The sequence below is a fragment of the Aquarana catesbeiana genome, linkage group LG06, assembly GCF_042186555.1.
Source record: "Aquarana catesbeiana isolate 2022-GZ linkage group LG06, ASM4218655v1, whole genome shotgun sequence".
In the NCBI taxonomy this organism is placed as follows: Eukaryota; Metazoa; Chordata; class Amphibia; order Anura; family Ranidae; genus Aquarana; species Aquarana catesbeiana.
Genome location: NC_133329.1, coordinates 250,414,738 through 250,440,064, shown reverse-complemented (window position 1 = coordinate 250,440,064; position 25,327 = coordinate 250,414,738). Strand labels below are relative to the sequence as shown.

At 43.2% G+C, this 25,327-nt stretch overlaps 1 protein-coding gene across 1 annotated transcript in view; it reads right to left on the bottom strand.

The window, feature by feature from the left end:
* Positions 1–22,803, bottom strand: part of STAT1 (signal transducer and activator of transcription 1) — a 109,546-nt gene extending 86,743 nt beyond the window's left edge. Inside the window, exons 1-3 of the mRNA XM_073633172.1 lie at positions 22,654–22,803; positions 13,707–13,835; positions 4,532–4,676 (exon numbers count right to left, since the gene is read on the bottom strand). Coding sequence (XP_073489273.1) covers positions 4,532–4,676; positions 13,707–13,834 — 273 coding nt within the window. The 5' untranslated portion in view covers position 13,835; positions 22,654–22,803. The remainder of the gene's footprint in view (positions 1–4,531; positions 4,677–13,706; positions 13,836–22,653) is intronic.
* Between the last annotated feature and the right edge of the window lie 2,524 nt (positions 22,804–25,327).

The window sequence follows — 25,327 nt, the reverse complement described above, 5'->3', positions numbered from 1 at the left end:
TGCCAGGCTCAAATGTCAGACTCAAGCATCAGAGACAAGTGTCCTCATCTAGCATTGGGTATTGGTCTCGAACATCAGAGTCAAGTGTCCGACTCAAGTGTGAGATTCGGATGTCAGACTTGGGCAACAGACTCCAGTGTTGACTGAGGTATCAAGTATTAGAATCAATAGTACAATAGATAGATCAACCAGAGATAGGTGGAGCAAGGCACCACATCCCAAAAAGTAGGAAAAAAAGAATTGGGAGAGAGGGGACTTTTAAAGTGCCAAAACGAATAAAACCATCACATCACATCACTAAGATTGTTATATCTTTTTTAACCTATGTACAATAAAACTTTTTTTTACTATATATGTTATAGTTTCATTCATTTTGGCACCTTAAAAGTCCCCTCCCAGTTCTATTTTTTATTAGAATCAATGGTCAGGTTCAGACATTAGAGTCAAGTGCACTCATCTCAAGTGTAATACTCAGGTGCCATACTCAGGCACCATGAGTAACACATGCAAATACTATACTGTTGAGTTTTAAAGTCAGGGCAGACTGCCTTATGGTCCTGTTAACCGATGTGCGCTGTGGAACATACGTTATTGGTCTACATAAACTGGTCCATAAAACTGAAGTGAAAAAAAAGCTACACAATTTTCCCAATAACAGTCTTGGAAATTTAATACAGCTTTTATGAAACTTTTTTGGGCAATAGGTCCCTTTAAAACTACCTGCTTCTAATTTATGCAAGCCTTTGAGACAGTTTTGGTAATAGTACGAGCACATACAACAAATACAGATAGTTCATACTACTGCCAGTTGGCCAGATGGCTGTGACAGATTCAAAAAAGAATTATCGCCAACTTGAAAAAAGGATAAAGGTCATCTTTTAACCAAAAAAATAATAAGTGCAAATTTTTTGCACGTGAAAAAAAAAGTGCATTTTTCTGTTGTTGTTTCTGGAGCCTCTAAATAAAGCATTGCACCAGCGATCAGCAGATTGCTGGTGCCATGCAGGTCCCCTGCAGATCGTTCAGTGTATCTGTGTGCCTGTATTGACTACCTAAGCCAGGAGTCTCAAACTGGCGGCCCTCCAGTTATTGCGAAACTACAAGTCCCATGAGGCATTGCAAGGCTGACAGTTACAAGCATGACTCCCACAGTCAGAGGCATGATGGGACTTGTAGTTTTGCAACAGCTGGAGGGCCGCCAGTTCGAGACCCCTGACCTAACCACTTCACAGCACCATGGTAGTTCATTGAAAACTGCAAGCCGACAGCCACAAAGGCTCCCAGACCTTGTAGTTTTCCATTAACAGAACACTGTGAATGTGTGACTCAGCCGGGTGGGCAGAGCACCACTCAGCCACTTTTTTGAAATTGTGACAGCTAGCGAAGATCCCTGCTAGCTGTCAGATCAGGAGGGTGCAAGGGCCGGTCCGTTCATAACGTGTTACATGGTAAACCCTGACTATTTGTGTGAACTTATCTTTTAAGAAACTGGTGGTAATTAAGACCAACTCTGAGCTGGTACACAGAGCCTGACTGAAAGCTGAATGCTGACAAAGGGTGCCTGGGATACTGTACAAACAAATGGCAACCACCCCAACCTTTAACTGGCCCTTACAGCAAGGAACACATGGAAGGGTGACGCATGTCAAAAAACAACAAATAAAAATTCCCAGCTCAACTTACCAGCCAGTCTGCAACAAACTGAATTGATCTTAACAGTTCATGTTAAACCAGGGGTTTAGTTTGCACACATTTGCACATATATTAGTAAGCTGCAACGGCCATGCCGCGGCACCCCAATGTAGTGCAGTCCTAACTCTAATTTTGAAAGTCTCCGGAGTTGGAGCACATATATAATAATGGCTAGATTAAGGGCAGGTATGCCTGGAGGGAGCCCACCCCTACTAAAGTGTATAAGGATGCACTGGACACTAAGCAATAGCACAACCACCCCAACGTACAGTGCCTCGAAAAACTATTCATACTTCTTGAAATTTTCCACATTTTGTCATGTTACAACCAAAAATGTAAATGCATTTTATTGGGATTTTATGTGATAGACCAACACAAAGTGGCATGTAATTGTGAAGTGGAAGGAAAATTATAAATGGTTTTCCAAATTATTTACAAATAAATATGTGAAAAGTGTGGTGTGCATTTGTATTCAGCCCCCCTTACTCTGATATCCCTAACTAAAATCTAGTGGAACCAATTGCCTTCAGAAGTCACCTAATTAGTAAATAGAGTCCACCTGTTTGTAATTTAATCTCAGTATAAGACCCCTTTCACACTGGGGCGCTTGGCAGGCGCTACAGCACTAAAAATAGCGCCTGCAAAGTGCCATGAAAGAGCCGCTGCTGTCTCTCCAATGTGAAAGCCCCGAGGGCTTTCACACTGTAACGGTGCGCTGGCAAGACGCTAAAAAAAGTCCTTCTAGCAGCATCTTTGGAGCGGTGAAGGAGCGGTGTATACACTGCTCCTTCACCACTCCTGCCCATTGAAATCATTGGGGCAGCGCGGCTATACCGCCGGCAAAGCGCTGCTGCAGCAGCACTTTGCGGTGGTTTTAACCCTTTCTCGGTCGCTAGCGGGGGGGGAAGCGCCCCGCTAGCGGCCGAATAGCGCCGTGAAATTGACGGTAAAGCGCCGACGCACCCACCGCCCCAGTGTGAAAGGAGCCTAAATACAGCTGTTCTGTGAAGCCCTTGGAGGTTTGTTAGAGAACCTTAGTGAACAAACAGCATCATGAAGGCCAAGGAACACACCAGACAGGTCAGGGATAACGTTGTGGAGAAATTTAAAGCAGGGTTAGGTTATAAAAAATTATCGCAAGCTTTGAAAATCTCACGGAGCACTGTGCAATCCATCATCCGAAAATGGCACAACTGCAAACCTACCAAGACTTGGCTGTCCACCTAAACTGACAGACTGGGCAAGGAGAGCATTAATCAAAGAGGCAGCCAAGAGGCCCATGGTAACTCTGGAGGAGCTGCAGAGATCCACAGCTCAGGTGGGAGAATCTGTCCACAGGACAACTATCAGTTGTGCATGCTACAAATCTGGCCATTATGGAAGAGTGGCAAGAAGAAAGCCATTGTTGAAAGAAAGCCATAAGAAGTCCTGTTTGCAGTTTGCAAGCCATGTGGGGGACACAGCAAACATGTGGAAGAAGATGCTCTGGTCAGATGAGACCAAAATTGAACTAAAAACAAAACGCTATGTGTCGCGGAAAACTAACACTGCACATCACCCTGAACACACCATGAATTCCTCCTAGTGTGTTAAAGAACATATCTATACAACATCATGCAGGCCAAGGAGAATCAAAACTAATCCAGGACAAAGTTGTTGAGAAGATTATTTAAAAAATGTCTCAAACCTTAAATACGTCCCAAAAGAGAGTAATACTGAGCCCATGATAAAAAATATGACATAGACACAATGAGATCTGAGAAGGCCATCTATTAAAACCCGGTGACTGGGTAAGCAGGGTATTAGTTAGAAATGCAACCAGGAGGTCACAGTAAATCTGAGGGCAGCACACCCATTGTCTAGCGTTGATGTGTGGTGGGGCCCTCTGCGTTACCTAGCCTATCCCAAAGTAATGGGCTGAAATGCAACTACAACTGCATTTTTTTCCAGTGCAGCACATTACAAGCTCATCTCTGGCTCCCTGACGTTTGGCTTGTCTATCTGTTCCGTTTTCTGAACCCTGGCTATGTTTTGACTACGTTTGTTCTATTTATTTTTTTATTAAACAAGTGTGATTTAACTGTACTTCTGTCTCGGTCTGATTTTATGGTTTCTGACACTCCCATAGCAAGCAGCTTGCTATGGGTAACTCAGCAGTACGGAGGAGCCAGGAGTGCTGGAGAACCAGAGAAGGAGGGAGAATCAGGTTGCTCTGTGCAAAACCATTGCACAGAGCAGGTAAGTATAACAGATTTGTTTTAAAAAAATCCTTTAATATCACTTTAAAGTACAATATTCCTGCAGTATCCGTGGGTTTTATTTACACTAAATTAAAATGTATGTAAAGACAAAACCTTTTTTTCTTGGATAGAATATGGAAGGAGCATTACCTATGTTAGTTTGTTTTATGGCTGCCTGTGCCTGCATTAGGAGATTCCCAGCACTATCAGTCCTGGTGACCATTGTTCCTAGTACAGCAAGTGGTGGAAAATCCAAAACGTTTTAGTTACCATAGGAACAGGGGGTAAGGGTACAGTAAATTTTCCAGTGAGGAAAAAAAGAGTGTTGTTTAAGAGAAGATATCCCTTTTTTCCCTTGTTTAAGAGAAGATATCCCTTTTTTCCCTTGTTTAAGAGAGGATATCCCTTGCTTTTGAGAGATATTCTTTTACTTCCTACTGTTTTTCAGGGACAGGAAAGTAAATGCCATTATCCCCAGTGAGACAGCAAAAAAAAAAAAAGACAGGGGCAGTTTCTTATTTTATCCAAAAATATATAAAAGTTTTGTTTTCATATACCTCATTTGCAAATTATAATACAACAGTAAATACATGAGGTACCTGCAGATTTCGTTTGCTTTTCCGTATATTATGTTGTAATAAGAAATTACACTCCAAGGCAAATCTGCTGTACTGGTCATCCAGCTGGGATAGAAGTCCATGGAAGAGAATCGTGGCCAAAGAGACATTGTTTGCAGCATGTTCCCTAAAATAGGAAAGATGTCAGGCATGAGTATTGATGTTTATTGTCTAATGAAGTAAGCAGCTTCACCTGTTAGCCAACTAAAGCATAAATCTCAACCTGGGCAGATGTCACCCGGTTATATTACATACAAAATCATTTTATTTTTGATACTGATAGTGAGATTTCTGCATTGGCTTCACCAGGCCAGATATAATATGTTTATGTATTTTAAATCTGTACTGAGTGGTAAACCATCACCCCCCGTGACAAAATTAAATTGTGGCGCTCTCTCCAATGGATTTAATCACCTCCTATAGTGAAAAATAAAAAATCTAAAATCTAAATCTAACCATCACCCTATTACTGGTGTGTATCTAAATAGCAAAAAACTGTACAATAGATATAGGGTAAATAACCTGTTGATACCCTCACAATGTGTTCATTGAAAAAAATAAGTGAAAATAATAGTAACAACAAACGCCAATAAGTCTGTTGTTTTTCAAACAGAATGAGCTGTTCTAAAGATGTAGTAGTTAGAGGATTGCGTCAAAACATTTACCAATGACAGGGGCAATTATAATGATCAGCTTTTATTTATTTATGTAAAAACCTTTATCTCAAAAGAAAAAGAAAACGGTCGCTGTAGCTGCTTAAAAAGTGTTAGCTGGCGTTTAGCATTATTTTTGGACAGCAGACAGGGGGCTGCTGTCCAAAAGTGCCCCCTGTTCTCCTTCATCTAGAGGGGGTACTGACACTGGCCAGATCACCAGGTGAACACAGAGGGGAAAAAGCCTAAAAAAAAAAAAAAAAAACAACACAGCTACCACATCTAATGATTGGTAAGCTGCAATATATTAAATTTTTGGTTTTGGGTTACTCCATTAAGTGGAATTCCAGGATTAATCTAACCAAGCTTCAAATTGGTCCTACGCTCTTCTAAATCCTATACTTACTACCCTGTAGAAGGAAGATGCTAATACCTACCTATTCTCATGGTGCTCCAGTCAGGTCATGTGATTGGCTCCCAGCGGCCAGCTTCAGGGGAGGGGAGGGACAGCTGACATCTTACTTCTACAGGGTAGTTAGAATAAGAGTTGGTGGGGTGGGCAGGCTTAATGTTAGACTGATCCTGGCATTCCACTTAAAAGCGGAACTTCCCCCTCTCAATCAACATTGAATATGTTTATGTTTCGATATTTTTACTGATTTATACACAAGAAAGAAAAATTACACAGCACACAAGTGTGTAAAAAAACAGAACGTGGTTAGTGCCATATATGACAAGGTGGTACATATAACAAAGGGTTATTAACTTGGTTACTATGAGAGAACAAGAGAGGAGGGGGAGGACCCAGTCACCATCATCCTATCAATCAACATAGCACCAAACTTAACATGAAGAGTTAAGCTGTATGAATAAAACCATAAGTGTTAAGTATCAGCAGGTCAAAAATAAGAAGATGATGTGTTGTTCTATGTATGAGATTGACTAATGGGATTTGTTGCCGAAACATGTTTATGGAGGGGAAGTACCTGGACAGCCTTACAAATTTGCATTCATTTTGGGAGTACCAATTCGACCAGGGAAGCCAAAGATTATTCACAGTCTCAAATCTGCCTTGTGAAGATGCAAATCTCACTTCATAGTTGTAATGTGTATGGACTAATTAAATTTATCAGTCAATAAAGGTACAGAGTGTGACTTCCATAGTTTGGCTATAGAAAGTCTTGTGGCCAGCAAAACATGGGTTATCACTGTTCTGAGGATCTGTGGGATATCTTCCATGCCAATGCTCAAGATCGCCAGGCTTGGCGATAAAGCTACGCCAAACCCTGCAATTTCTGAGATTAAGTTAAAGACTTTTGACCAAAGCTTAGAAAGTTTGCTACACGACCAGAAGATGTGATATAAGTTGCCGATTTGTCCGCATTGTCTCCAGCATTGTGTTGAGATGTTGGGATGGAATTTGGAAATGCGGAAAGGTGTTTTCCCTCTTTACACCGTAGTTCCATGTGCCCCACTTTGCCTTCCTCGACCGACCATTATTATCATGTGGTCGATTGACGATGGCCCCATATCCCTTGATGGGGGAAATTTTCTCTCCTCATGGGTAATTCTTGGATCTCATATTAGACTAACTTATTCAACCGTATATTTTTTCATTTATGTTACCTGTTTTTCTCTTTTTCCAGACCTCCCTTAGGTCCACTTCTTCTTCCCCCCCCCCTTTTCTGTTCACTTGGACTGGTCCACTCAGCCGGAAATATAACAAAAGTGGTGAGTATCATCTTTTTTATCTTCTACCATGGCACCCTTGAACATCCTTTCCCTGAATGTTCAGGGACCTAATGTACCGCAAAAGCGTTCAAAAGCATTTAGATTCTTCCAAACGGAGAAAGCACATATAGTTTGCCTACAGGAAACTCATTTTACAATAAATTCTATACCCAGATATTTGAGCTTTTCCTATCCTCAGGATCCACTAAAGCAACGTGGCACTCTGATAGCTTTTCATCGTTCGGTACCCTTTTCTCCTATATCAGAAATCAAAGACATATAACCCCTCCTTGATTTCTAAAGCCAGTTTAGAAAAAGCACGCCTAGAATATGACCTATTCCTCACAGAAAATGCAGATAAATCTTTGCGCCGATCTAGGCACACCTTTTATATGAAGTCTAACAAGCCAAACACATTTCTAGCACCAGCCCTTAACTCCCAATATAAACAAACAAAACCAATACGACTCAAAATATCCAAAGATAATTACACATGGAACCCTGTTACAATAGTTCACAAATTTAGATACCACTTAGCATCCTTATACCCGGCAACAAATTATTTTAATCCAGTATTTTCTCAAATAAAACTCCCAGAGTTAACACACACCCAACAAGCTCTTCTTGAAGAACCCATTTAATCAGAAGAAGTAAGTTTCACAATCAAAGAACTAAAGTTAAACAAAAGACCCTGCCCTGATGGCTTTTCAGCTTTATATTACCGCACATTTGCAGAAAACTTATCCCCACTACTTACCAAAGCTTATAATACAATACTAAAAGGTAATTCATTTAGACAAGAAGCACTTATGGCAATTATCTGTATGATACCCAAACCTAATGCTGATCACACATCTCATAATTATTATCGCCCCATATCTCTCTTAAACATAGATATAAAAATATTAGCAAAAATCCTGGCAAGTCGACTTAATAAAATTATAGGTAACCTTATCCATAGAGATCAGGTAGGTTTTATGCCCAATCGTCAAGCGGGAGACAATGTACGCAGAGCAGTTCTATTGGCACACATTGCCAAGACCCAACGTATCCCCTCATGTTTCCTCTCATTGGATATTAGGAAAGCCTTTGACTCCGTTTCTTGGACCTATCTTTATCATACTTTACAGAAATGGGATTTTGGACCTCATTTTACCAAATGGATAGCCGCACTTTATAATAGTCCTCAAGCATACATATATACAATATATCCCTGTCTGATAGAGACAAAGAAATAGTAAGGTCAGCACTCCCTTTCACTTGGGCAGAGAAAACAATCCCATATCTGGGCATACATTTAACAGCATCCAGCTCTGATCTCTTCTCAGCTAACTATCCACCTATTCTAAAACACATAACAAATTTGATGAAACAATGGTCCTTCCTTCCACTATCTTGGTTTGGCAGGATTAATACTATTAAAATGTCGATCTTACCTAAATTATTATATCTGTTTAGAGTTCTCCCGATTCCAATTCCGACTTAATTTTTACGACTAATTCAAAATAGAACGAAAAAATTTGTATGGGGATCCACAAAACCACAAATTCCTGTACATACTTTGTACCTCCCCAAATCTTCTGTTGGCCTTAGCTTCCCCAACTTTGCAACATACTATAAAGCTGCACATATGGCAAGTTTACTTAAATATCACACAACACATGAAACAATGTGACCCTCTATCGGTCTCAAATTTATTGTGGCTTAACCCCAAGGATCCTCTAGGTTTACGCAACCCCATCACAAAGCACTTTATAACCCTTTGGGACAAGCTTAAAGCTAAGCATCAGCTGCAGTCTCCTCATAACACTCTCCTCTCCTTCCTCAAAAACCCGGCCTTTTACCCAGCATGGGTTTCCCCTAAATCGATTAAAATATGGGACTCCATGGAAATCTCGAGACTACATAAATTCGTCACACCTTCCAACATTATCCCATTTCCAGAATTACATGAAACATTTGGAATACCTCAATCAGAAACATTCCGATATCTTCAGATCAAAAATTATTTCACACCTTTCACAAATACAGACACTCCTCTACACCAATTTACTATGTTTGAATTCACTTGTATAAAATATCCACATGCCAAGAAACAAATTTCCTCTATCTACTCCCATTTACTGGCTAATATTAAATTAGATAAACCATCCTATGTTCAGAAATGGGAGGAGGACCTAGGATGAACTCTTGAGGATATGGAATGGTCAAATATCTGGCTGGCCACTAAAACATCTTCTGATAACATTTTAGCGATGGAAAGAAATTACAAAGTTCTGACTCGGTACCTAGTATCTTCTAGAATCGCAAAATATGTTCCAACTTACTCAGCTCTTTGTTTTTGTGGCTGCCCAGACCTGGGCACACAATTGCATGTCTGGTGGGCCTGCCCGGTAGCCCAGACCTTCTGGAAGAAAATTTTTGGCATAGCCTCTGAAATGTTCAAATTTAAAATTCACCCTGATCCTACCATGGCTTTGCTCAACTTAAAACCGGTATATCTAACACATATACAGTTTAAGCTTTTGATCCAACATCTCACAGCCGCTAGACAAACAATTGTGAAAGCCTGGAAATCCCCTTTACTAGGAGTGGCTGAGACAAAAAATAGAATGAATAATTTCATGATTCACTCTAAAATGGCTACTATAGAAATTAATCTTATACCAAAATTTGAGAAATTATGGAACCCATTGATTCAATTTTTCAACGCATCATCTATGGATGAAAAAGTCCTATTGCCATGGTAGTAGTTAAAATTGACTGGTCTTAGTATTTACTCAATTCCATATGGCTCTCGGACCAATCTGGTGAACTCCTTCTCCCCCTCTCTCTCTCTCTTCTTCTATATTCCTGTCTATTTCTACTCTCTTCTTTTCTGTCCCCTACCTTTCTTTTTCTCTATTGCTTGTGAACATGGTATTATTTAAGTTCATTGTTCTCTTTATAATTTAATGAATTGTTCTCATTGTATATCTTTAATCTTTAGCTTTAGATTGGCTGATTAATTCAGCAATAACATACAGTCTTTAGACTCCCCACACTAATTCCCTTATATGTACAATGTAATCTTTGAATATGATTTGTTTTCTCTTGTTTTTTTTTCTACTTATCTTTAATTTTCCTATGTAATAGCAAAATTAGACTTTATCTATTCATATGCGATTATTCAACATGTACGTTTTGCTGACTGTTGTATATTCAATAAAATCTTTTGACAAGGAAATGCGGAATGGTGTTTAGTACCAGCGTAACATAATTTTAAGTTCGTTCCCATAGCCCAACGCATTTTGTTGCTGCGTAGTCTGTAGATGGAGCTTTCTGCCATTGGGATGCCGAGAATGATAGCTCCAGCTCTCTTTCCCAAGCTTGTAATGAAGAAGATTTGGAGAATGTTGTTTTTGTTATTGATGGTAGCATAGAATAGAGGAATACCTCCGTTTGGGCTAGTACTGGGTCTGAGAAATCGAGGCTATCTTCACAGGTACTTTAGATTTAATGTTGGGAAGTTTATGTAGTAGAGATGCTATGTGGCAGTAGTTGAATTGTTCAGTTTGTGGAAGAGCATATTCCACACACAAATTGGGAAAAGTTTTTAAAGAGCCGTCTTGAAAAAGATCTGAAACGCTGGAGGTATCCTGTTGGGTCCAATGTGATAATGACCAGGCAGAGGTAAGCTTAGATAAAGCTGCCAGAGTTATAGGATAGGGAGTTCTGATGTAGACTCTGATTCTTCAAGTTGTGTGGTGAAGTATTTCCACGTTGGTGTACATGTAGGTATGATACTAATGCCCTGTACACACGATCGGACATTCCGACAACAAAATCCATCAGATTTTTTCCGACGGATGTTGGCTCAAGCGCATACACACGGTCACACAAAGTTGGTCGGAAATTGCGAACGTCAAGAACGCGGTGACGTACAACACGTACGACGAGCCGAGAAAAATGAAGTTCAATAGCCAGTGCTGCTCTTTTGCTTGATTCCGAGCATGCGTGGCACTTTGTGTGTCGGAACTGTCTACACATGATCGGAATTTACGCGAACGGATTTTGTTGTCGGAAAATTTTAGAGCCAGCTCTCAAACTTTGTGTGTCGGAAATTTCCATGGAAAAAGTCCGATGGAGCCCACACACGGTCGGAATTTCCGACAACAAGCTCCGATCACACATTTTCTGTCGGATAGTCCGATCGTGTGTACAGGGCATAAGTCTCCATGGAGTGTCGCTGTCTTTTCTAAATCACACCACAGAGAACTATGTGGATATGTAAACCATTGTTTTTCTCTGTACTAAGATGGCAGCTAAGTAGTAATCATACAGAGCTGTATGTCCCATCCCACCTGCTGCTCTGGATTTCGTTAGTTTACTGAAAGCACAGTGTGCTCTTCTACCTTGCCATAGATATGGGTTCAGCATAGATTGTACCATAGTGAAAAATTATTTTGGGACTGGAATGGGTACTGTTCTAAAAACCATATAGAACTGAAGGTAGTACCTGCATTTTAAAGGCCGCCAAGCGGCCTGATCATGGCAGTTCATGTTTTGCTAGCCATGAGAGTTGATCTCTGAGTTTTCCAATCCAGAGTACATAGCTGGCTGTACATAGTCAGATGAATTCATTAAAGTGGGGTTCCTATTTAAAAAAAAAAAATTAAAAGTCAGCAGCTACAAATACTGCAGCTGCTGACTTTTAATTGGACACTTACCTGTCCCAGGGCCCAGCGATGCGGGGGATCAAAGCCGTGCTCGTCCCCCCCTCCGCTCGGTGGTGCCGGCATTCTGACTGTGGGCGCCCGGCTGTGGCTTCACAACCGGGCGCCCACTGCGCATGCGCGAGCCACGCCGCACGCTGTCATTGGCCCCGCAATCATCTGGGACCGGTCACGTGTCCCAGATGATTGACAAGAGGGAGGGGAAAGAGGCGATCTCCCTTCCTGCGCCGAGGGAAGTGACGTCAGGAGCTCAGGCACCAAAGAAGGCAGACTAAGAGGGACCCCCTAGCAACAGGCATTTAGAGGTGAGTAAAAAAAAAAATTTCTCCAAATGTTTTTTTTTATTTTTTTTTTAAACACGTTACTAATTTTTTTTTTTGGGGGTTGGAACTCCACTTTAAGATAGTACCCAGGTAGGGTATGCCGTCATCTTTCCATGACAATGGATACGTTTCTTGTAAGGTCTTTCTGATGATTCTGTCTATCCTAAAATCTAAAATGTGTGGCTTCGACTTATTCACCACTTTTTTCTAATATCTTTAGCTACTTCCTGGTTCCCAGACCTAGGTAAATGATCTCATAAATCCCACGGGTCTTTATGAGGGGAGGAGGAGGCTTTCTTAGCTAAGCACGCCCTGCTGCCTGCATGCCTAAGCTAAGGGCAGATGGATTCCAGGAAGTAAATGCTACATGGATCATTTGCCCTTACTCAAGATGTCCATGGGAAGAAATGCTAGGTGGGGGCGTTTTCTCAGCAAAATAAAGCATGGAAACATGGATGGATGGATGGATGGGGGAGTTTGCTTTGATTATTAAAAATGAATTATATAGCGCTTATGGTTTGTGATGCTCAGATGCAGTATAACTCCATTTTATGCTACAAAACAAGAACATGATGTGACATTATATTGTAACTAAACTATGCATTTTAAGTGGTAGTAAATTATAGCCTTTGAAATAAAAAATCCCCTGCAAGGGAATGGCATAATGTGCTAGTATGCATTGCATACTAGCATATTACTAAATACTTACCTCAAAACGAAGCCAACCAGTGGTGCACTGTCAAAGCTGACAGGGCTTCCATCCTCCCCCAGTCTTCCTTCTAGGTTCACTGGCCCCAGTCCTTTGAATGGTTGAGCTGCAACGTTGTCATTCCCACACATAACAAAAACAAATATTTTTTGTATACACTTGCTGGGGCAGCAGCCACAATGCCTTGCAGTAAAATTATACCACAGGTTGCTTTTGGGGACAGTCAGTGGGGCCGTGCTGCAACCATGAATGCTGTTGCAGAGAGGTACTGCAGCTTTTCAAGGGTTAAAACAGGTGACATATGGCCTCTGAGCCACCTGTAAAATGCCCTGGAAAAACGATCCACTATGGATTGCTTATCAGAGGAGCTGCAATGACAGAGGCAAGTATAAACGAGCCTTAAAGTGGAGGTCCAACCTAAAACAGGAAATGGCATTAAAATTCATTAAAAAATTTGAAAAAAAACATTTGAAAAAAAAAATTTTATCTTACCTGAAACCCCTGTTGTTAGGCAGTCTTCCTAATCTGCCTCTTCCTATTCTGCGGCGCTTCCTCCTCCTAAGGTGAGCGGCCCCGTTGCCTTCTGGGACATGTGTGTCCCAGGAAACAATGGGGCCATTCACAGAGCGCCGCTCGCACATGCGCAGTAGGAAACTGGCAGTGAAGCCGCAAGGCTCCACTGCCTGTTTCCCTTAGTTAGGATGGAGGCGCCGCCGGCCGATCCGGAGGACGGATCGGCCTCGGGGGGGGGGTGACATCGCGGGCTCGCTGGACATGTAAGTGTCCTTATTAAAAGTCAGCAGCTACAGTGTTTGTAGCTGCTGAATTAAAAGAAAAAAAAAAAACGACCAGAACCCCCCTTTAACTGAGCTCTGCATGGATATAAATAAACAGATGTTTGAAAGCTTCTAGTAGGCATGGTTTTACACCCTTCTGGCCTCTACCACAAAACCTGCCATGCCACCCACCTAGCCCCCAAATGTATAATGTGAAATAATGTAATAATACAACATATAAAATACTTACCAGTCTTGTCCTTCTAACCATTGAGCTAGATACTGTCTTATCTCCATGGGAAAGCTGTCATCATACAACTGATGGACTTGTTCCAAGAATTTGGAATCGATTTGCTGTAAGTCATACCACTGTGCCATCCTGAACAAGAACATGAAATCAGAGCAGTCATTTGCAATATTAATTTAACCTAATTGCAGGAAAAATACTTACCCAGCTGTTGGTCAGAGACTGGCCTTCATATAATTGGGTTTAAACTGACTTTGAGGCTATATTCCCACCTAAGCGTCACGTTTTCAAACCTTTTTTTTTTTCCTCAAGCGTTTTTGAGTGTTTTTTCGAAAAATTGCGTGTTTTTGCAGGTTTTTTCTAGTGCTTTTCAACTAAAAGGTGTAGAGTGCTGATGAAAAAGGGGCAGAGAGTTGCTGTTTGAGCAGAAAACGTGCAAGAAAAAGCTTGAAAAGACCCTCAAAAAAAGCTCCTGTCGTGCTTTTTACGCGTTTCCATGAAGTCTATGGAGACAAAATGAAAAGTAGCTCGCTCCGCTCACACCCGACCAAAGTGACTTTCAGGTGTCTTTATTTGAGAGTCTTTGAACATTTTTGAAGTGAATTACAAGCGTTTTACAGCTTCAGATATTTTTGTTTAGCCAAGAGAAAGTGTTACGGGGATGAAAATAGGCGTGGAGAGCTGCATTTTCAGGTGTTTCTATTGAAGTCGTAATCTGCCAAGAAAGAAGCTCAGTACCCTGATAATCACTGCAGCCCCATCAGTGCTGCTTACACCACAGATTAATTGTTTCTCTTATGCTTGTACCTTGCAATCTAACTAAACAATCTTTAGATCAACCAACAATTGTGCAGTAAGGGAGCCTACTTGTCTGGATACAAATTAAGCGGATTGTGCTTTTAATACATAGTTTTGGTAGATCTAAGGCTGGGTTCACACTGCTGCGGTGGCAGACATCGTATGTGATTCGCAGCGCACTGCTGTTCACATCACATGCGATGTCTGTGCTGTGTGATATCAGCCATACAGATAGTATGGCTGATATTGCACCGCATTTGGTCCAAACTCGCACAGGAACCTTTTTTTTGTTCGGACCAGAATCGGATCGCCTGGGTGTTCACACCTATGCGATCCGATACATGTCCAAATTGTCAATTCGCAGTGCGATATGCGGGCTGAACTGGGGGTGTCATTAACATTGTATGACACTCCCCAGCAGTTCGCATATGGCAGTGTGAACTGCCGTGCGAGTTGGTGCGATGCGGGAACCCGCAGTAAATTCGCTGTGTTCCCGCACCGCAGCAGTGTGAACCCAGCCTTAAGGAGTTTGGCTAGATTACACATTCAGATTGTGAGGTGTGTGGCCAGCTTTAGTTATTAAAGTGGTTGTAAAGGCACAAGGTTTTTTTTATCTTCATGCATTCTATGCATGAAGGTAAAAAACCTTCTGTGTGATGCTCCCCCCACAGCCCCCCTAATACTTACCTGAGCCCATCTAGATCCGGCGATGTGCACAGGAGTCTGGGATGGGCTGTCCCGGATCTCTCTCTCCTCACTGGCTGAAACACTGCAGCAGAAGCCATTGGCCCCCACTGCTGTCAATCACAGCCAGTGAGCCAATGAGGAAAGAGTGGGTGGGGGGCAAGCTATGGCTCTATGTGTCTTATGAATGCAAAGAATGGGGCTTAGGAGCGAGCACGCACCAGTGCCCCCATAGCAGGCACTTGTCAGGGGGGAGGAGCCAGACGCACCGACGGGGGACCCAAGAAAAAGAGGATTGGGCCTGCTCTGTGCAAAAACAGAGCAGGTAAGTATGACGCGTTTGTGATTTTTTTTTTTAAACCAAACTTTTAGAATCACTTTAATTGCAAACAATTTGGTAGCATGAATACAGATCATCTATAGAACTATAGCTATAGCAAAAATTGCTCTGGTATAAAAACTGGTGCATGAGCTTAAAGGGGTAAAAGATAAATAAAGAAATTGGGGCAAAGTTTGGCACTTGGGGAGCAATGCAACAAGTACAAACTGATGTGGCTGGTTCTGTATATGATATGACAAATGATAATTCATTATTGTTTTGCATGAAATAGAAATATGCTGCTCCTATGTTAGCCCCTCTCCATCTGTAACCTTCAAGGCTGTATATCTGTGACATTCCAGACTTATGTATAGCAAAACACTCCTCCAGTTTCACATATAACAATTGCTTGAAGCAGGGCTGAAACAACTAATCGATTAATCGACAACTAATCGATTATGAAATTAATCGATTACTATTTACAGAATCGATTAATCGGCCTATAACATAATGGGGTTAAAAAAAAACTAAAATGAGCTCTTTATAGTACAAATAGAGCAAATAATCTCTACTGTAAATAAATTAAATAAATACATTTAGTTGGTCTACCTGACCGTGGTTTGGTTTCAACAGAACCCCTCATTTTCCACTTCTTGATTAGAGTTTGAACACTGCTGATTGGCATTCTCAATTCCTTGGATATCTTTTTATATCTCTTTCCTGTTTTTTTTACAGTTCAACTACCTTTTCCCGCAGATCCTTTGACAATTCGATTTTGACCCCACTAACAATTAGAAAATTGAACGAACGTTCTTAAAATGACATTTTTTGTCATTTGTCGGGGAAGACATTGTTTGTTTTTTTAAAATAAAAAATAGATCTCTGAGTCTGATGATATTTACCAGATTCACCCTTTAATAGTATATACAGTATATCTCCTCTAATAGTATATACACAGTATACCTCCTCTAATAGTATATACACAGTATACCTCCTCTAATAGTATATACAGTATATCTCCTCTAATAGTATGTACAGAATATCTCTTCTGTCTGTTATTCTCAGAGTGGATTAGATATTTTGCTCCCTAACCATATAGTTGGTTACTTATATTCACCACTGCATAGAGATATTTAAGAATAAATTGCCTTTTTTTTAAACTTTACATATTAACTAAATTATACACCACACTTTTTTTTTAAAGTTATTAACCGATTAATCGATTAATCGAAACAATAATCGGCCAACTAATCGATTATGACAATAATCGTTAGTTGCAGCCCTAGCTTGAAGTGATACCAAACCCTCAGTTTGTTTAAGCATTTTTAGTAGCTGATTTAATCATTTACTGAATGCGCAGTTTCTTTATCTTTAATCCTTTAATTGCTTATGCTCCTGTTTAAACTCACGCCATGGTCACTGCTCCAGGTTTCCTTTTTCAGAGTGGCTGCTTTCTCTGGAGTCGCCCTTGCATGCAAAGACTTGCGTCATCTCTGCCTGCATGGTGGGCATCAATAAAAACACACAATCCTGTAGCCTGAGATGGCAAGGCACTCCCCTGCCCCTCACTTCTTTAAACTAACAGGCTGGCTGGAGACTGCACTGTTAACGCTTTCTTGTGAAGACAAGGAGTTCAGGGAAGCAACACTGAAAGGGCAGCAGCTTTGAAAATTGAACGGCAAGTGCTAGGGTAAGAATTTGAACAATGTGTTAAGCTAAAATAAGGGTTTAATACTACTTTATTGCAAGATATATGTTTGCAACTAGCTAAAAACAATACATTCGTATATTAATTATATTAATATATATACTTTTTTTTTTTTTTTTATATACTTTTCCAATTCCTGGCTAAAAATTGACAGTTGCTACTATTTTGTGACTATTGCCCACGTATGCCACTTCATAGTTAGTACCTTAAGGCTCGATTCATATCTATGCATGTTGCTTTTGAGCGTTTCTGCAGTGCTTTTTGCGGTGCTTGCCGCGTTTTTGGACACATGTTTTTACCGCGATTTGCGGGGTTATTTTTTTTCTTTTTACACTGTATATAGCTGCTTGCTAAGTAGGGAGCCAGGAAGCCGGCCGCCGCGTCCTTAACAACCGATGAGTCATAAGCTTCCCTGCTGAATTTAAAAAAAAAAAGAATTGCCAGCTAAAAAAATGAAAAAATGAATTGTAAAAAAAAAAAAAAAAAAAAAAAAAAACAGGTTGGAGTCCCTCCCAAGGTCCATACCAGCCCCCCCCCCCCACGCCAAAATGTAAAAAAAATAAGGAGTAAGGTCTCCCCCAAAACCATACCAGAACCTTATCCAAGCATGCAGCCCGGCAGATCGGTAGGGGACGAGCGAGCACCCCCCCCGAACCATACCAGGCCACATGCCCTCAACATGGGCAACCCCCTCAATATGCGCCCCCCACCCCAAAGCACCTTTTGGTCTCTTCCTGACAAGCCTTGTCTGGTGGTTGTCGGGGTCTGCGGGCGGGGGGCTTATCAGAATCTGGAAGCCCCCTTCAAAAAGGGGGCCTCCAGAACCTAGCCTCCACCCTATGTGAATGAGTATGGGGTACCCCTACCCATTCACCAAAAACAAGTAGTGTAGTGTGAAAAAATACAGTAGACAGTTTTTGACAAGTCTTTTATTAAAAATATCTTCTTCTTCCTCCGGTCTTCCCCATTTCCTCCCACATCTTCCTCCTCTGGGCTTCTCCTTCTCCAACTCTTCTTCTTTCTACTGTCTTCTTTGTCCTATGTTCTTCCTCTGCCATCGCTCCTGCCGATGACCTCCCTCCGATGTTGCGACTCGCTGATCTGCCCACGCCGATGTCAAGCATTTCTTAGATAATGATGGGGGCGTGGCCATCGGATGATGTCGTTCGGAGGCATCATCATCCAATGACCACGCCCCCATCGTTATCTAAGAAATACTTGACATCGGTGTGCACAGATCAGCGGGATGCAACATCGGAGGAGGGTCGTTGGTGAGAGTGACGGCAAAGAACACCGGACAAAGAAGACAGGAGAAAGAAGAAGAGCGGAAGAAGAAGAGGGAGAAAGAGAAGCGCAGGGGAGGAAGATGCGGGAGAAGATGGAGGAAGATAGGAGGAAGAAGATATTTTTAATAAAAGACTTGTCAAAAACTGTCTACGTACTGTATTTTTTCACACTACACTACTTTTTTGTGGTGAATGAGTAGAGGTACGATGTACCCCTACTCATTCACATGGGCGGGAGGCCAGGATCTGGGGGCCCCCCTTGTTAAAGGGGGCTTCCAGTTTCCGATAAGCCCCCCCGCCCGCAAACCCCGACAACCACCGGGCAAGGGTTGTCAGGAAGAGGCCATGGGGGCAAGGTGCTTTGGGGGGGGAGTGCACCCACCCCCCCATGTTGAGGGTACGTGGCCTGAATGGTTCGGGGGGTGGCGCTCACTCGTCCCCTCCCTTCCCTGACCTACCGTGCTGCATGCTCAGATAAGGGTTTGGTATGGATTTTGGGGGGGGGCATTTTTTCTTTAAATTTTGCCTTGGAGGGGTCCCCTCCGAATCCATACTAGACACAAGGGCCTGGTATGGACCTGGGGGGGGGGACCCCCCGCCGGTTTTTTTTTCACTATTTTTTTTGCCGGCAGCTGGCAGCGGAAGCCCGCTGACAGCTGATGACTCATCGGCTGTTAAGGACATGGCAGCTGGCTTCCCGGCCCCCTCTTTAGCAACCAGTTATATACAGTAAATGTACAGCAAAAAAAAAAACACACAAATTGCAAAACGCAAATCATGGCAAAATCGCGTCAAAATTGCAGTAAAAACACGGTACTTGCGTTTTGGATGTGGGTCAATTAAAGTCTATTACATGCAAAATGTTGCATTTTGCAGGGAAAAATGTCCCTGACCCTTTCCAAAAATGCAGAGGCATAAAAATGCATTGATGTGAACATGTTCCATGGGAACCCATGTTAAAAATTTAACTGCATTTCTGCAAAATGCATCAAAAAAGGCATTAGTGTAAATGACACCTAATAGAGCATTTACACCAGGGTGAAAATGGCGTACATTTTAGTTCACTTTGTCAGTGGTTTTGCACAGAGCAGCTCTGTTCCTCCTTTTCTCTGGTCCCAAATGGCGCTCCTGGCTCCTCCCCCTCACCAAGTGCCCACCATAGGAAGCCAATTCCTATAGGGGCACTCATGAGCCCTGCTGCCTGCATCTATAGACAGCGGGGCTTGACCCCGCCCCAACGCTAATAGGATTTAATTGACAGCAGCAGGAGTGTCCCTCACTGCTACCAATCTACCCTGTGAGGGGGGAGAGAGCCGAGAGACGCTGTTCTCGTGAACAGTGCTGGATCAAGAATGGGCTCAGGTAAGTATAAGTGGGTAGCTGCCACAGAGAAGGTTTTTAACCTTAAAGCAGAGTTCCAGACTTTCTTTTTTTTAAACACCCCCGTGATGTTAGTACCTAAAGCAATAAAATAGGTTATTATATGTAATGTCGTTTTTCTATATGCTTTTTTTTTTTGTTTAAACTAACCTTTCTCTTCCTTTCCGAGCGAGCTCCCATCTTCATTGTGGGCATGTGAAGCCCACTAGTATCCTCTTCCGGGGAAAAGGTGCTGCTGGCTACCCAGCATGCACCTCCCAAACTCGTGTATAAACCACAAAGCGCAGTGCAAACATTTTTGTTTGCGACGAGGTACACAGGAAGAGGAGCAATTACCCATTTGGAACCAAATCGACCAAAAAAAAAAAATTGCCAATGCGTGTTAACCCTGCAACAATGCACTGGATGGCGCAAAGTTATAAATGTGGGTGAAACTCCGCTTTAAAGAAGAGCTCCAGTTTCCTGTGTAAAAATTAAAAGTCAGCAGCTACAAAAACTATAGCTGCTGACTTTTAATAAAAAGATTCTTACCTGTCCAAGGATCAAGCGCTGTGCCCAACCAAGCTGTTTTCTCCACCAGTGTTTGGTTCCCGGCACTGGCATCTCAACTGCGGGCACCCAGCTATGACAGCTTGCAGCTTCATAGCTGGGTGCCCACTGCACATACCCGAGCTGTTGTAAATGGTTCAGTGACAGGTGGGTGGTGTAGAACTTTTGCTTGACTCGCCTAGGCGATCCAAGCGAAAGTGGGAGCAGGTACCTGTCAAAATCAGGTACCCACTCCCACTCCCAAAAAAAGTGCCATCTCTGTGGGGGAGGAGGTTTTTAAGCAGAACTTCCCCTTTTGGGTGAAGCTCTGCTTCAATGCATGGAGTGCATTATTGTGAAAAACCTTTTAACTTTAAAGACACTTTAATTTGTACAATTTTTACATTGTTAAAGTGGTTGTAAACCCTGAAATGAAAAATGAACAAAACATATCCTTCTATAGTGTGTACTTTCCTTGATCTAAAGCACTGGGTGTGATTTCTGTCTGCTCTGTCATTTGACTGCTATATGCATAAGTCACTTCTGACAACACCCAACAATCCTGAGAGACGTCCCGACCCTTCTCCAGAGCACAGCAGATGACTCACAGCCTCAGTCGTGCATGTTTCCCAATGGTGTAGAGGGGTGTGTGCTCTTTCCTTCCACTCAGGTCTCACATTACACTCAGCTCCATGCTCTATGCTGTGCAGTGTGTGGCATCAAATCCTCACCCCTGCCTTCTGGAAGCTCAGAAATGCTGAATATAATGTGCGCTTTAGAGGAGAGAGGGCTACAGATAAACAGGTACTAATTATGTAGGAGGGTTTGTTTTTTATGATTCTGTGCATCACAAGAGGCTAGTCATTTCACTGGGTATATGTAAGGGTTTACAACCACTATAATTTAGGGTGAAACATGGTCACAGTCCTTAGCCCCCCACCCCCCCTTACTGAATCCAGGGGTACTTCTCTCCGCAGGCTCTTGTCATTTTTTTTTGATTGCTCATGGTGCTGCCTGAAGTCCCATCTGTCGCTGCAGGAGAAGGATTCAGCCGTTCACATTGAAGCGATTTGTCATGCGATTTGACAACTCACATCCTATTGCTGGTGTCTTGCCGAGAAAGTTCCCTCGGCGGATAAGTTCCCCCCCTGTACTGCGCAGGCGCAGCGCCTGCGCAGTACAAACTACTAGCAGCCGCCGGAGATAGCCAAACGACAAAATCTACAATCAGCTGTACACGGCGCCTGCGCTCTAGGTCCAGGTTCCTTCCCCACCATCCAAGTGGACCTAGAGGGGGAATAAAAAAGAGCCGGGCGAAGCGAGGCTGTGCCCGAAGCGTGGCGAGCGAAGCGTGGCGAGCGAAGCGAGCCCGCGAGGGGCCCTCTTACAGGCGCCGTGTACAGCTGATTTTCCCCTATTTATCTTCGGCTATTTCCGCCGGATCCTACTGCGCAGGCGCTGCGCCTTCGCAGTAGAGGGGGGTCCTTATCCGCCGAGCGGAACTTTTTCGGCAGAACACCGGCAATGGCAGTGTTCAAATTGATGTGCGCCAACTTTGTGGTGCTGCATCGATTTGAAAAAGTAGTATATGCACTACGTTTGGTGATTTCAGGTGCAACTTCAATAGACATCTATGCATGAAGCCGCACAGATGTCTTCGAAGTCGCACTGAGATGCCGCTTTGAAATCGTGCCATTTCAGGTGAAATTGCATGATTTTAAAGCCGCGCTCTATGTGAACGGGGACTTAGATGTCATCGGTGCATAAGTGTAGTGACAACACCTCATACTTTCTCCAACCTTGTAACCAAAAGCTCTGGACCGGCTCCAGCTGGAGGAATAGTCTGCAGGAGCCAGAGCATTGCACCCACGATCCAATGATTGCAGTCACAATGCTTTGCAGGCTCAAATGCAAAAAATTAATAAATGCATTTTTTAAAAAAAGCTGTGTGCAGAAAATCTGCAAACCACCTACAATGAAGTAAAATAAATGTGAACATTATGACAACCCATAATACACAGTTCTCTTGCTATTAGATCAATAGTCAGACCCCATAAACTAGAAATACTTCATTTTATCTCCAGAATGTCTTATTTTCTACTCCTCCATGTGACAACTAAGCAATATGTATAAAAAGTGCCAGCAATGTGATTACCTCAGGGCCTGATGTTATGAAGGAAGAATATGTAAATAATATCACCTACAACTTGTTATCCCAGTAACACGTACAGAGCTCTGTCACCTTACCTTCCAGCTCAGAGTCTCCTCCAGTTGTGAGAATTGAGTCTAGGACCCTGACCATAAGACCCGTCTAGTTTCCTTTTCCTGGAAGCCAGCGATTTACAGGCAATGCCCCTCACGAAACTGAAAGTTACAAGCAGCCAATCAGCGCCAAGCAAGAGCAGAGTCCCGCCTCCTGTATGCAGACGCTGTTCCTTCATTCTGACTTCCTCCCTCCACTGCACGGCACGGCAGGGGCGATGGGCATATAATTACCTCAGTACAGTCAGCTGAGGGAACCGGTCCTCTGTATAGTGGAACATGAAAGGAGAACTGAAGTAACTGTAAAATAGATAGCATTATAGTGTACAATAAATGAAATCATACAATAGTCACATAATCAGCTTCCTGTGATAACACAGTAACTGATATATTTGGCAGCACTGGCAGCTGGTGCTCAAAATTTTTGAGGGGGCACAAACAAACTGAAAAAAACATCAATTGCAGCCTCACTGTGCCATCAATTGCAGCCACTGTGCCATAAAACACAGTCACTGTGCCTTTAATTGCAGCCAATGTGCCATCAAACGCAGCCACTGTGCCCTCAATTGCAGCCACTGTGCCATCAAATGCAGGCACTGTGCCATCAAACACAGCCACTGTGCCATCAATTGCAGCCACTGTGCCATCAAACACAGCCACTGTGCCATCAATTGCAGCCACTGTGCCATCAATTGCAGCCACTGTGCCATCAAACGCAGCCACTGTGCCCTCAATTGCAGCCACTGTGCCATCAAATGCAGCCACTGTGCCATCAATTGCCGCCACTGTGCCATCAAATGCAGCCACTGTGCCATCAAATGCAGCCACTGTGCCATCAAATGCTGCCACTGTGCCATCAATTGCCGCCAATGTGCCATCAAACACAGCCACTGTGCCATCAATTGCCGCCACTTTGCCATCAAACGCAGCCACTGTGCCCTCAATTGCAGCCACTGTGCCATCAAATGCAGCCACTGTGCCATCAAATGCAATCACTGTGCCATCAAATGCAACCACTGTGCCCATCAATTGCAGCCACTGTGCCCATAAAATGCCGCACTGTGCCCATCAAATGCCGCCAATGTGCCTCATCAAATGCTTAAAAAAAACACCCCGTCGCTGTAATTCAGGCACCCGGCGTCCTAAAAGAGGACAGGCGCCTGAATAGGGGGTGGCGGCGGCCATGAATAGATTCATGCAGTGCATGAATCTATCCATTCTACATAAAGGGTGTGGCTAAAGAGAGGGGGCGGCACCCGTGCACCCTTAATGGACAGGTCACCCCTGTTTGGCAGCTTGTTACAGGTGCAGTATCTCAGAAAGGCACCTTGGCATCCTTTAATCTGTCTACAGCAGTCTCTCTCAAATGTTTAACTACAGGGAAACCCTTAGAGCAGTGATTCCCAACTTTTTTGGCACCAGGGACCGCGGTTGGGGGGGTGGGATATTCATATATGTAAAGGGGCGCTGTGATGTAAAGGTGGCACTGTAATGTAAAGGAGGGCTGTGATGTAAAGGGGACTGCAATGTAAAGGGGCACTGTGTAAGGGACTGCACTGTAAATGGGCACTGTACCGGCCCCCTAGCAATCACAGCCTCCTCCATCACAGTGCCCCTGCAGTCTTCCCCCCCTTGCCTCCCTCTCCATTCTAATCTTTGCCTCCCCTGTTTATGACTTGTACCTTTGGCAGGGCAGAGGCTGTGCTCAGTCTGTGTGTCCTCTCCCAGCTCTCCTGCCCACCCACCCAACAATGTTATCCCATCAGCAGGGCAGGAGACGGAAGGAGCTCTCCATTCTGCAGCTCCTCCTGTCCCCTGCCCTGATAGGATGACATTGTCGGGGGGGAGGAGGAGCCAGGAGAGGAAAAACAGGTATGGCTGCACAGCAGGTGGTGAGCGGTGACCGCGGTCTGTGATAGCCCTGTGCGGACCACAGTCGTCACTCACCTTCCGTTGTGTGGCCCAGTCATCAACAGGCAGCAGACCGGCAGCGGTCTGCCTGCCCGGGGGTTAGGAACCTTTGCCTTACCAAATAATACCAAAGTTCCTTTGCCTCTACATCTCCTGGGGATCACAGGAGTGCACTTCGCTCTGCACTCCTTTAACCCATATTCGGGCTAAAGTCCACTGTCGGATGATGTCACTCAGCCAGTCCAGGCTCTGGAGAGATCCTGACTTTGATGTCAGGATCCACTCAGATGCCTGACCAGCAGCTGGCTCAGCCTCTCAGCATGCCACTGGGAGACTGTCCCAGCTGCTACTCCCACCCCTTCCACAGCCCACTGTGCAGTGAGCACTGGAGGGGTAGAGCAGATAGATCCGACATAAACAAATGCTTTATTTTCGTTTTCGTTGCGACAACAGTTCGATATAGATAGGAGATTCAACATGACGCTGACAATAACAATCTGTGTTTATAAAACCTGTGGTCGAATGTGCCTAACCTTAGCTCTATTAGTCCAAGATTATTCTAAATAGAGAGAAAAGATTCGACATAGAGAGAAAAGATTCGACATAGAGAGAAAAGATCGCTGCTGGAATTGGGTGGGGGAAGTAAAATAAAAATAATGATGATGATGAATGCTATTGGCCGATTGTAACCAAAGAGGAGGGGCAGTAAAATAGCTAGAACTAAGTATACACGTACAGCCAACTTACT